Raw genomic sequence first — 13,306 nt, forward strand, 5'->3', positions numbered from 1 at the left:
TGGGTAGTGCTATTATAGTAACCTCACAGAAAAGATGGGGGTAAACAAAGTCATTGGCATATGGGTAGGAATTCGGAGCCTTCATCTGAACCCAGGCAGCTCACTTCAGAGTCCAAGCTCCACTCTTGAAGCTTGACTTGGTCTGCAGTTATGGTGAGGTTCCTGAAACTGCTGTGTACTCTGCCCAGAGGCCGCGCCTGCACGGGTTGTATATGTACCATACTACAACCGTACTTCACTGCTGGGGAGGCTCATTTTACAAACTACTCATCTCTGTTGTGATCATCTAAAAGAGATCAAATTATGGCTTTTTCAGAATAGAAAATTGCATTCTTAGGGCTGAAGAGATGGCTCAGCAGTTAAGAACACTGACTACCCCATTCCAGAAGACTTGGGTCCAATTCCCAGCACCCACATGGCAGCTTACAGGGTATGACACCCTGAGAGACAAATATGCAGGCAAAACACCAATGCACATTAAATAAATAAGTAAATAAATAAATCTAAAAATGCAACAAAAAGGCAAATTCCATTTTGTTTGGATTAGTCTTAAATTTCATTCCATCTTATGGAGGGAGGGAGTATATGTCTGCATGTATACATGCACCATGATGTTTGTACAGGGTCAGTTCCTCCACCATGAGTCTCCAGGGATGAACTCAGGCTTATTAGACTTAGCAGAAAAGGCTTTTACACATTGAGAAATCTTGCTAACTTCCTTTATGTTATATTAAAGAAAAAAGATGAGATGATATTACATCAGAATGAAAAGCATCAGAGAAGTAAACAGTGCTACAGTGCTGTTTCACTTAGTACTAAATATCAGAGATTCCCAACAGTCTGAAGAACAAAGATGAACTAACCCTTCTTTAACAAGAGACTTGACTCTACTAACCCTCCAACGCCTACATTGTGAATCTGTTCCTTTAGAACCTGGATCCCCAGAATGCAATTCCTGACTGGCATAATCAGGTTCACCCTGGAGGAACTTGTTATAAATGCATATTCTGAGGCCACACCCCTGTCTAGATGTTGGGCACTTTGTGTGTAGAGCCCAGCTTTGATTTTAAATCACTGGTCCAATATGATGATGGTTGAGTGTGGCTGAAGACTGGATCCACGTGAAAACCTTTACTCTAGGAAGAAGAGTCCCAGGCAATATCAAGCTCTACTTTTCTGAACACATTCTAAAAAACAAGCAGTATCTCAAAAGTCTCAACACAACAAAAAGGGCCTACTCTTAACCCTCTGTGGAAAAAAAAATATTTTTTTACTTTATCTACTTATTTTGGAATCCTTCCAGAGTAAGGAAAAAAAAGTGATTTCTAGGGTGACAACACTAGGAAATTTTTTATTAACCTTAGAAATAAAAAAGAATCTGGACCACCTGACCAGGTTTGCTGCTGTTTTCTCATTATTTACTTATTATCATGTATACATGCATGCCCCAAGAGGGCAATAGATCTCAGATGGCCATGAGCCACTATGTGGTTGCTTGGAATTGAACTGACTGCTGGAAGAGCAGCAGTCAAGTGCTCTTAACCTCTGGGCCATCTGTTCAGCCCCTACTGGTTATCTTTTACTGTCAACCTGGCATACCTACCTGTAAGAGAAATCCTCATTTGAGGAGTTGCCTAGATCAGACTACATGTACATCTCTATGACAGAGTGTGCTGACTGGTGACTGGTATGGGAGAGCACAGCTCATGGAGGGGGCACCATCTCTAGGCAAGAAAGTTATATGGGCTATATAAAAAAAGTAGCTGAACGTAAGCCAGAAACGACACCAATAAACAGTGTTCCTTCATGGTTTCTGCTTTGTTCTTGCTTGAGTTCCTGACCTGACCTTTCCTCCCTGCTACACTGCTTTTGGTAAATTAACAAAGCAACAAAAAGCAAACTACAACACCAAGCAGCACACAACACTCCCCACTCTGCTCTGCAACCTTCTGTATAAAACAACATATCTCAGCACCTATCATAGGAGAATATTAGTCTGAGTGCCTGTGTGGTTTCTAATCCAATGGAAATTCATCTTTTTCTGGTTGCCTTCTACATGCAGGCCAATTCTCTGGGCTATTTTCAGTGGCAAAGTTGACACAGGCTCCCCTAAAAAATAGTAACACATCAAGTTTGCTAACGTCAAATCAAATGGGGAATTAGTTTTAGTTGGCTCCAGATGTTAACTTCGCCATGCCCTGTCATCACTGACAGTGTGTTTAAAATGACTTACCTTTTTCCTGTAACTGTTTTCCTGATGACAGGACACCTATAATGCCACCCCTCAGCAGGCTGAGTCAGGAAGATCCTGAGTCTCAGTTTAGGGCCAGCTTAGATTACATACTGGAAAAAACTCACAGCATTTTCTTCAATAGTGACACACAATTATAAATAATCCACAATCATCAAGATAAAGAATATTTTTTGGCCGGGCATGGTGGTACACACCTTTAATCCCAGAACTCCCGAGGCAGAGGCAGGCGGGTCTCTGTGAGTTCGAGGCCAGCCTGGTCTACAAAAAGTGAGTCCAGGACAGCCAAGGCTACACAGAGAGACCCTGTCTTGAAAAAAAAAAAAAGAATATTTTTTGTTGAAGTCTCTGTGTGTCTGTGTGAGTGTGTATAGGTACAAGCAAAGGCCAGAAAAGAATGCCAGATCCCCTGAGGCTGGAGTCAGGTGGTCATGCACTGCCTAAAGTTTTGAATGCTGGAATCTGAACTTAGGTTCTTTGAAAGAAAATCAAGTGCTTACAGCCCAGAGTTACAATAATTTTAAGATAATAAATGAGTGTTGGGCATGGTGGCACACGCCTTTAATCCCAGCACTCTGGAGGCAGAGGCAGGTGATGGATCACTGTGGGTTTGAACCCAGCCTGGTCTGTAAAGTGAGTCTAGGACAGCCAAGGATACACTGGGGTGGGGGGTGGCGGTATTGACTCATGCATGGTTCAGACTGCATAGCTCATGATTAAAAAGGCTTAAAGCCAGGCTGAGTAGAATACAAGGGGGTTCTGCAACTTATTGACTGAAATTATATAAAGTTATTCAATGTCCTAATCTGTTCTATAAAAAGTAAATAGCCTACAGTACCTATCACATATACACACTTAATTTAGAATTATTTATTTTATATGTACAGTTTTTGTCTATAAACATGTATGTTTATGCACCATGTGCATGCTATGCCCAGTGTCATGGAGGTCAGGTCAGAAGAGGGAGGTCAGATCAGGTCTGGAATTGAGTCATGGATGGTTCTGAGGCACCACATAGGTGCTGGGACTTGAGCCTAAAACCTCTGCAAAAACATCAAGTGCTCGTCCCCCCCACCTTCCGGCAACCCAAGGCCCTGCGGCTTCAGAGGCAGCCCAAATACCCTCGAAAGAGCACACCCAGGACAAACAGGCTTGACCACTACGCCATCATCAAGTTCCCCCTAAGCACCGAGTCAGCCATGAAGACAGAGGACAACAACACACTAGTGTTCATTGTGGATGTCCAGGCTAACCAGCACCAGGTCAAACAGGCCGTGAAGAAACTCTACGACATTGATGTGTCCAAAGCCAATCCTCTGATAAGGCCTGACGGAGAGAAGAAGGCGTGTGTTCAACTGGCTCCTGATTATGATGCTCTGGATGTTGCCAACAAGATTGGGATCATCTAAGCTGAGTCCAGCTGGCTAATTCTAAATACACACTTTTCTCACCATTTAAAAAAAAAAAAACATCAAGTGCTCTTAACCACTGAGCTGTGGCTTCAGCCACTAAATATACCTTAATGAGAAGTATGTGTTTTTCCTAAAATCTAAGTAAATTTACACTTCCCTGAAAAATATAAAGACAGCTACATCAACTCAAAAGACAAAGTCCAAAACCAGAAAACTGACAAAAGATGTCAGGTCAGTCTGGAGGTGAGAAGCCCTAACTTTCCACAGAAAGGAGGACAAAGACAGAAAATGAGGCAGCCTCAGGTCCCCATGCTTACACAGACCACATCCTTCAAGGTATTAAATCATGTCAGCACTACTTCAACTGCCTGAGGAGGAGACAACAGGAACTTCTACACTCGCTTTCATTCAGTTAACACAACAGTAACCAAAAACAAACAAACAAACAAAACACACAAATGACAACAACTCTGAAAACCACCCCCCCACCCCACCCCCACCCAAAAGGTCAATCTTCCTAATCTGTAAGAAACAGAAATCCTAAAAGATGGGGCTGGAGAGATGACTCAGTGGCTAAGTACTGGCTTCCTCTCAAGGACCTGAGCTCAAGTACCAGCACCCACATCAGGAAGCACACAGGAAATCTGACATTTTCTTCTAGTGTGTGTACACACACGTACACACACACACACACACACACACACACACACACCTAATTAAAACCTAATTAAAAATAAAAAATCTTTTTCTGAAAATCCTAAAGAAGCAGCCGGGAGGTGGTAGCGAACACCTTTAATCCCAGCACTCAGGAGGTAGAGGCAGGTGAATCACTGTGACTTAGAGGCCAGCCTGGTCTACAAAGCGAGTCCAGGACAGCCAAGGCTACACAGAGAAACCCTGTCTCACCAAAAAAAAAAAAAAAAAAAAAGGAAAAAGAGAGATAGGTTATTTCACTGGCCTTATGCTCATCAATCAGACTAGGCTGGCCAGCACCAAGTCCTAGGGATCTGGGTATCTTACCTTCCCAGGCAGCATGGATACCAGGAAACAAACTCAGGTCCTCATGCTTATGCAAAAAACACATTACTGATAGAGCTCTCAATCCAGATAGAAACGGTTCTCATGTTTACCTAAAATAGTGGTCCTTATCCCTGTCTGCTGTTAAGATCATCTGAGGAATATAAACTATAACCGTCCGTGTCCTGCTATGTCTCAGAGATTCTAATCTAACTGCTCAGCAGTGAGGTTCAGACATTTTTTCTTTAAAACTCCCAAATAATTCTAATGTGTGGCCATGGCTGAGAAATACATGTACCAACACTGTCATGAACAAAAGGTGAGTCAACAGCTGGCATGACTTTCTAGCACAGGTACAGGCAGAGATCAATAACTAATGCAAACAATAAGGAAAGATAGACTAACAACATGTAAATTAACTGCAACTACTACCAATTGAAAAAAAGCAACCTTAGATTGAACTTTGGTCAAAATGAACATTTCTTTGGTGAGTCTGTTTGTTCATTGCAAGAGGGGCATTCTTAGAACACAGTGTTAAGGTAGGGGTACCCACGGCCTCACACTTACTAACAAATGCTTTGCCACACCATGAACAAAAAGTAAGGTCAAGACTCAAAAAATAAGAAGAAAACATAAGAGAATAGTTTTCTGTTACATTTTTTAGGGAAGAGGGCAACAACAGATCTTGCTTCTATTGTCTATGCTGATCTTCAACTCCAGAGCTCAAGCCATCCCCTTAACTCTTCCTCCTAAATTGTTAAGATTACAGATGAATGTCACCACATCCAACACATTTATAGTTTAGACTATAGAAGGTACTTTTGAATATGATATACAATCTAAAAGCACATAAAGAATAAGCTATGAGCCAGGTGTGGTGGCACATGCCTTTAATCCCAGCACTTGGGAGGCAGAGGCAGACAGGTGGCTATGAGTTCGAGGCCAGCCTGGTCTGCAAAGTGAGTCTAGGACAGCCAAGATTACAAAACCTTGTCTTGAAAAACCAAAAAAGAAAAAAAAGAAAAGAAAAGCTAAAGCTCAGTGGTACAACACTTACCTAACACATGTGATTCCTTAGGTTGGGTCCCTAGCACTAAAGGCAGGCAGGCATGAACCCACACACACATGTAAAAATAATCTGAGAAAGACAATTACTTGTGATTTCTAATAAAAATTATTTGACTAGAGGATCTCACAACATCCAATGTTGGTGAGAATTTAGACAGGTTTACTCAGCATGAGTTACGTTATTTTTCAAAAGTATATCTATGGTAAAAAAAAAAAATCAATGTTCTTTTTCAAGTTTTATTTTTGTTTTAAAGAAGGTCTCACTGGGTAGTCCTGGCTTGCCTGGAAATTGTTGTTTATCACAGGCTGGTCTCAAACTTGGCAATAATCCTCCTAGCTTTGTGAATACTAGAATTTACAGGAGTACAACATAAGTACCATCCCGTATTTGTTTTAAATGTCAGTATTCTTTTGTTAATAATTGTCCCCACCAGGGCTGGAAGATAAGAGCACTTGCTGCTCTTCCAGAACTCAGTTCCGTTTCCATCACCCACAACAGGTACATCACATCAGCCTGTAACTCAAGATCCACCACTTGGAGAGCCATTGTTCTGTTTTCATTGAAACGCGGGGTCTACAAATCCCCTGGCTCTGTCTAGTTCCTCTCCTCTGTCAACAGTGGCAAGTAGCTGACCATCTTCAAATATAGCTTCTTTAAAATAAAATGGAGGCTGTGACAGTAAACATATTCCCAAGTGATGCAAAGAAAAGGGTAGATAGGAGGATATTTCATCAGCTGAGTAAAGAAGCATCCTTTACCAGATCCTCTGATGCATTAAAAAGCTGGTTCTCAGCAGAAACTGCCCTTGAACTACATGGTTCCATTTCTCCATATTTTTCTCAGAAGAACTGGCAATCAATGGCACACACCTGTAATCCGAGCACTTAATCTGCCTCTCATGGACATGTGCAACTTTGAAGAGAAGGGATAAAAAGAAGCCATACAGTCCCATGTTCCCCACCATCATTCTAGAAATAATCAAACACTTGAGCTCACTTACCTTGGTCATGCCTCCTGCCTGTGCTGTATTCAATCCAGCATGGCCTGCCATTTGTGGGGAAACCTGTGTCAATGTCTCAGCCAGCACACTGCTTGTGGCCCCCTGCATGGCTGGAGCAGGGTAGGGCATTCCAGCTCCCCTTCCTCTTCCAGCAGCCCCAAGAGATCCATTCATGACTTGGGCCTGCCCTTGTTGAGCCTGATTCATTAAGCTATGGCCAGAGTTACTATTGAGAAGGCCTGGGTGGGTCTGGTTGAAGTTAGCATTCATGCAGATCCCAGGTCCAGTCTGTGATGTGGCAGGGCTACTCGTCACCAGCCCAACTTGCTTTTGTGCTTGTGGATTCAGTGCTTGGGAGGCAGGGGGGTTGGGCCCAGAGGTGCTGGCTGCCTGTTTGGGCAGGTTAGGAGTTGATGAGTCTCCTTGGTTCAGAGGGCTCTTTCCCATGGCACCCAAGTTGGCCATGCTTGTACTGTTTGGCTGCCCCTGAGCCTGGCCACCAAGGCCCTGTTGCACAGGGCTGCTGGCACTCACATTGCCTATCCCAGGGTTGATGCTAGAGCCACTGCCTCCTCTAAGAAGCTCCGACAGTTGTTTATGTTTAGACGCAGCATCTGGAACAAGGTTCCCACTGTTTAAAAGGCTTAATTCTCCGTTGGGGATCAGCTCATCAGGAAGATCATTTTCCAAGTCAAACAATGATCCAAAATCTAGAAATTAAGCAGAAATGGAAATGAGAACCTAAGAAAATGTAGCAGCTCTCCAACTGTCATGTTACCATAATCTTAGCCTAATGGAGCACAGACTACTAGCACATCTTAAGAGTAACATGAAGCTAAAATGGCATTATGTGAGGAACTAAAACACGGAAAAATGTTTTTCAAATTCAGAAAAACAATAGCTAATAATGAGAAAGGGACCACCATTTTGTTTTTGTTTGGTTTTTTTTTTTTTTTTTGAGACAGGGTTTCTCTGTGTAGCCTTGGCTGTGTAGACTTGCTTTGTAGAGCAGGCTGGCCTCGAACTCAGTGACCTGCCTGCCTCTGCCTCCTGAATGCTAGGATTAAAGGCAAACGCTACCACACCTGGCCCACCTTTTTTTTTTTTAAATCCTAAAATAGTAATTAAATAGTATGGTATGAGGAAAAATCCAGATACACAAATTAAAGTATAACAAGTTTTATTTTTAATTTGCTAAATTAAAATGTTAATTAATGAAAAGATGGCTGAGCATGGTGGTGTATGCCTGTAATTTCAGCACTCAGGGAGGCAGAGGCAGGCAGATCTCTGTGAATTCTAGGCTAGCCTGGTCTACAAAAAGGGAATCTAGAACACCAAGGGCTGTTATACACAGAGAAAAATCAAGACTCAAGGAAAAAAAAAAAAAAGAACGAAAATATGGAAGAAGAAGGGAAAAAAAAGTATAAAGGCAGGTGTAGTAATACACACATGTAATCCCAGCATTCAGCAGGTAAAGATGGAAGAATCAGAAGTTCAATGCCAATCTTGGTAATTATAAATATAGAATTTCAAGGCCATCTTAAGCTATATGAGGTCACATCTTAAAAAATAAAAAGTAGCCATGCAAAAAATTAGACATGAGATTCTATAAATAGCAATTTAAGGTAAATTAAGCTCAATATTTGAATATTTGCATATTTGAAACTTAAACTGTTTTTAATACATTAAAAATTACATTTGTAGTTTTCAAAGGATTGAAGATACATGTATAAAAATATAGAATCTAAAATGTGAAGGTATAAAAGCAAGCAGCCATCTCCCAAAAAAGATGAAAGCAGTTAGGTCTTCTTGGTCAGCAAACAAAATACAAGCAATTTCCTTTTTTTCTAGCTCCTTTCAGGGTAACCCTCCTCTACAACGTAGTCTTCTGTGCATCACCTCTATTCTTTCACTCCCAAACCCCCAGCGTGTTCCTCAGCTAACAGCCTGTCTATGCATGTGTAAAGAATGAAGTGTGCAAACCACACACAGCACAATGTTATCTGTAAAAGGAAGGAAAAGAAGCCAAAAACAGCAATATCCAAAGGCAATTCAATCTAATAAATACAGATGAGACTCCCTGCACCAGAACTCCAACTCTACTCTATCTGTACAACTTTGGATGCCTTTCTCCGCCTTTCTGTATCTCACTCTCCTCATCTGAAAGACAGACAGCAATGACTCCTGTACAGGTTGGGCTGCTATGGGTACCAGAAGAACTAATGAATGGAAATCACTGAGGTCTGTGGGTAACAGGAACTTAACAAGAACCAGCTATTCCAGCCGGGTGGTGGTGGTGCACATCTTTAACCCCAGCACTCAGGAGGTGGCTCTCTGAGTTAGAGGCTAGCCTGGTCTATAAATCAAGTTCCAGGACAGCCAGAGCTGCAGAGAAACTATCTCAAAAAAACAAAAAGGAAAAAAGAAAAAGAAGTGCTGACTGGTACTGAAGACTAGTGCTGATTAATCAGAAGAGTCTTCTGGGTTGTCGGCCCTTCCAAGATCCAAGTCCCTTCTTAAAATTGACAATTCAGTGACCCTGAAGAGGCACCCCACATGAAGGAACATCTACAAAATAGTTGGCTGGAGAGGTCGCTCAGTTAAGAATGGGTACTGCAGCCGGACACGGTGGCGCACGCCTTTAAACCCAGCACTCAGGAGGCAGAGGCAGGTGGATCTCTGTGCGTTTGCGGCCAGACTGGTCTACAACGCAAGTCCAGGACAGCCAAGGCTACATAGAAAAACCCTGTCTCAATGAATGAATGAATGAATGAATGAATGAATGAAGGGTGCTGCTCTTGCAGAAGAGTTTGGTTCCAAACACCTATACATCCAGCTCTCCTCTGGTTCCCTCAGGCACCACATCAATGTACACCCCTTGCTCCCTACTATATATATGTAATAAAAAAATGAAACTTTTTTTGAGCACTAAAGAGTGTGTGTGTGTGTGTGTGTGTGTGTGTGTGTGTGTGTGTGTGTTGCATATGTGAGAGAGAGAAAAATGGTGGCAAGGTGGGGAAGCAAAGTCTGGAAAGTGGCACCTTCTTAGGCAATACAGACTGAAGTCCTTAGGAGAAAGGGATTTCCTGTTCACAACTTAATCTTGAGTACTTACAAAATCCATGAGCCTGTGTGTGCTCATTCTGCACAATAGGACCTCATTTAGTATTCTCAGGTGGCGTTAGAACTGGCTTGCTAGACTAGTAAATTCAGAGAATGTTAGGGGTCAAAGAGGGACATGGCAGTTCTGCAGGAAAACCTAAAGAAAGCCTGTGCAGTTGCTGCTAAGTAGCCAAGCGGAGCTGGAGTATAAATACAGAAAGGTTGCTTGTGTACATGGCAGCTCTAGCTTGTGCTACTGGCTAGAAAATAGTGTGTATCCAGAGGTGTGGGCTAAAACAGTCTAGGTAAGTGGTTTTAACTCTACAAAGTGTATTTTCTCATAATACAAGACATTAAGGGCTGGATGATGTAAAAGTCCAGACTTTACCAATTCAGTTGTTAAAAATACTTATTTTTAGGGGCTGGAGAGATGGCTCAGTGGTTAAGAGCGCCACCTGTTCTTCCAAAGGTCCTGAGTTCAATTCCCAGCAACCACATGGTGGCTCATAACCATCTGTAATATGATATGGCGCCCTCTTCTGGCTTGCAGAAGTACATGCAAGCAGAGCACTATATACATAATAATAAATAAATAAATCTTTTTTTAAAAAAATACTTATTTTTGGCCTGGCAATGATGGCACACACCTTTAATCCCAATACTTCAGGGTCGGGGGAGAGGCAGGCCAACTCTATGTTGGAGGACAAGAGCTATACAGAGAAACTTCGTCTTGAAAAGCCAAAAACACCCTTATTTTATTTTTTAAATTTTGTGTGTATGGTGTGTGTGCACATGGAGTCTAAAGGAATTAGATCCCTTTGGAGCTGGAGATCCAGGCTCTTATGAGCTGCCTGATGTGGATCCTAGTACCTTGATTTAGGGTCCTCTGGAAGACCAGTACATGGCCTTAACCACTGAGTCATCTCTCCAGTCCCATCTATTAAGTTTCTACCAACTTAGACGCTACCTTTTTTTTTTCCTCCCTCTGTACCCAACTATGGACGGCGATGACTTCTCTTGGTTGCAAGGTGATTTCTATAGGCCCATGGAGAAATCTAGTGATGAAAGGAAGACTTCTTTCTGAGCAAGCTTTGCTAATAGGAAGGGAAACTGTTAACACTGTCGTGGCTAACAAGAGGTTTAGCCTCCCTTAGGTGGTGTTTCAGCACCGGCATGTGGTCGTGGTGTCTGGCTTATCTGGTCAGCTTCCCTCCTATGGCCCTTCCTCAAAGGAAACTCTCAGGCAGCACCTCAGAACTACATGAGTTTATCTACAGTGAAAGGTGTTGATGGTGGAAGCGGATTGGACAGCTAGACAGTATGATCTGCTACCCTGGAAGCAAAGTTCTCAAATTTCTAAAGGGGTGGCAGATGGGTATTAAGCTTAAAAAAAGATAACCTCCCAAACTCACACTGCATTCTCTACCTCACTGTTTTACCACTACAGCTAGTTTATTTTTGACCAGTTACATTCTAGCCATTGTTCTTTCTACTCTTTTATGCCATTTGTATACATTTCTTTTCATTTTGATGCTTTTCTATAACACATATATACTGAAATTTCTATAGTCATCATAATTACTTAAGACATTTTTATAATATAGGGCTGTTTTATTAAGCTTTATAATAGTAATAACTAATTCTTGTTTTGTTTTGAGATGGTTTTTTTTTTTTCTGTGTTGCCTGGCTGTCCTGGAATGTGCTTTGTAGAACAGGCAGGCTGATCTACACACCCAACTAGTACTTAAATTTCCTTTATTCAACCCGGGTGCGGTAGCACACACCTTTAATCACAGCACTGGAAGACAGAGGCAGGAACTTTGTAAGTTCCAGGACAGCCAAGGCTACATAGTTAAAAAAAAACAACAACAACAACAACAACAACAACAACAAAAAACCCCTTATTTTCCTTATTTTTATTTTGTTATTAAAAAAAAAACAAAACCACTTAAGCACAAACTCACTCTAACAATTTCTTACCTTTAATATTTGCCCACCACTCTACCACATGACAATCAGTTTTCATTTATAAGATACTCATCAAATGCACAAGAACTTTTTTAATGTGAATAGAGAGGTTTCCCTGATGATTACTTTGGTTTCAGTTTTTACTGGCCTGTTACCTTTCTGTCTTTGATCACTTTTCTCTGTGTAGCCCTGGCTGGCCCAGAACTCTGAGACCTGCCTGCTTCTGCCTACCAAATACTGAGACTAAAAAAGCAAGAGACACCACACCAGGGATCAGGATGTGACTTGTTTGTTTCTCTCAAGACAGGGTTTCACTGTGTGAGTAATAGCTCTGGCTATCCTGGACTCACTTTGTAGACCTGGCTGGCCTCACACTCACTGAAATCTGCCTGCCTGCCTCTGCCTCCTGAATGCTGGTATTAAAGGCGTGCGTGGGGTGTGTCTGTTTTAAAAGACAAATGGACAGCAGGCAAGCCATCACCCCTCTTCTCACCACTTTCCCCATAGTATTAAAAAATAAAAAATAAAAAACAAGTGACGGCAGTGACCCAAAACATAGCTGTGACCTAGCACACCTAGGCTTTCTGCACACCACAGTGCCCAAACATTGAGTAAGAGCAATCTAAACCATCTGACGTCCCTAGTCTCAGCTCAGAGCTCTCATTTCCAGTCTCAGATGCATTCTCGTCTTCTCTGCCAATCACCAAAGCCCTGGGAGAACACAAAGTGGAAGCTGCACCAATAGGGACATCCTCCAGCCAGGGCCTTTTCCTTGAGCAGCAGAAGTCGAGGTCACACATCAAATACCAACATCTCCTATCACACTTAATGGCTAGAGACAAGAATGTTCCCAATGCTGAGGCTTCCTGTCCATCAACCGGAAGTCCATCCATTTTAATAAGCTGATACTATAGAAAATGAGCTACAAGCATGCCTTTAATCCTAGCACTTAGGAAGCAGAAGCAGGTCAAACTCTGTGAGTTCAAGGCCAGCAAGGACTGAAAGAAAGAAAGAAAGAAAGAAAGAAAGAAAGAAAGAAAGAAAGAAAGAAAGAAAGAAAGAAAAGAAAAGAAGAAATGAGTACAATCTCCCCATTTCTACTGAACCACTGTGAAGCCAAGGAGACACAATGTGGAAAAAATAAGTGTAAGGTCTGTACATGACAACCAAATAAAATAACAAAGGACCTTTCACTACTAGCTGAGAAACTCAAATCAAGTCTGCAGACCTAGTTCAGGTAACCAACCACTCCTGAACACTCAAAGATAAATGATACCCGACCTGAGTTGTGAGCTAGGAGTACACATATTTAGTTCCAGCACTGAAAAGGCTGGTGCAGGTACAAGTTCCAAACCAGGCTGGACTACAGAGCAAGAACATGTATAGAAGAGCCAGAACAAAACCCAGGGTTGACTGGAGAGGAAAAGGAGAAATGTAAGGGGGAGGAGGCGGCAGGAAGAAGGTAGAGAAGGGGAAAGGTGAAGGAA

General features: G+C 42.1%; 1 protein-coding gene across 7 annotated transcripts in view; it reads right to left on the reverse strand.

The window, feature by feature from the left end:
* The window catches only part of CREBBP (CREB binding lysine acetyltransferase), a 149,559-nt gene that overhangs the window by 95,177 nt on the left and 41,076 nt on the right, over nucleotides 1–13,306 (reverse strand). For all 7 annotated transcript variants that reach the window (XM_084761923.1, XM_084761928.1, XM_084761927.1 and 4 more), the window contains one exon: nucleotides 6,750–7,459. In XM_084761923.1, the coding sequence (XP_084618049.1) occupies nucleotides 6,750–7,459 (710 nt within the window). The remainder of the gene's footprint in view (nucleotides 1–6,749; nucleotides 7,460–13,306) is intronic.

Source organism: Acomys minous (assembly GCF_964271855.1).
Source record: "Acomys minous genome assembly, chromosome: 16".
NCBI classification, from domain to species: Eukaryota; Metazoa; Chordata; class Mammalia; order Rodentia; family Muridae; genus Acomys; species Acomys minous.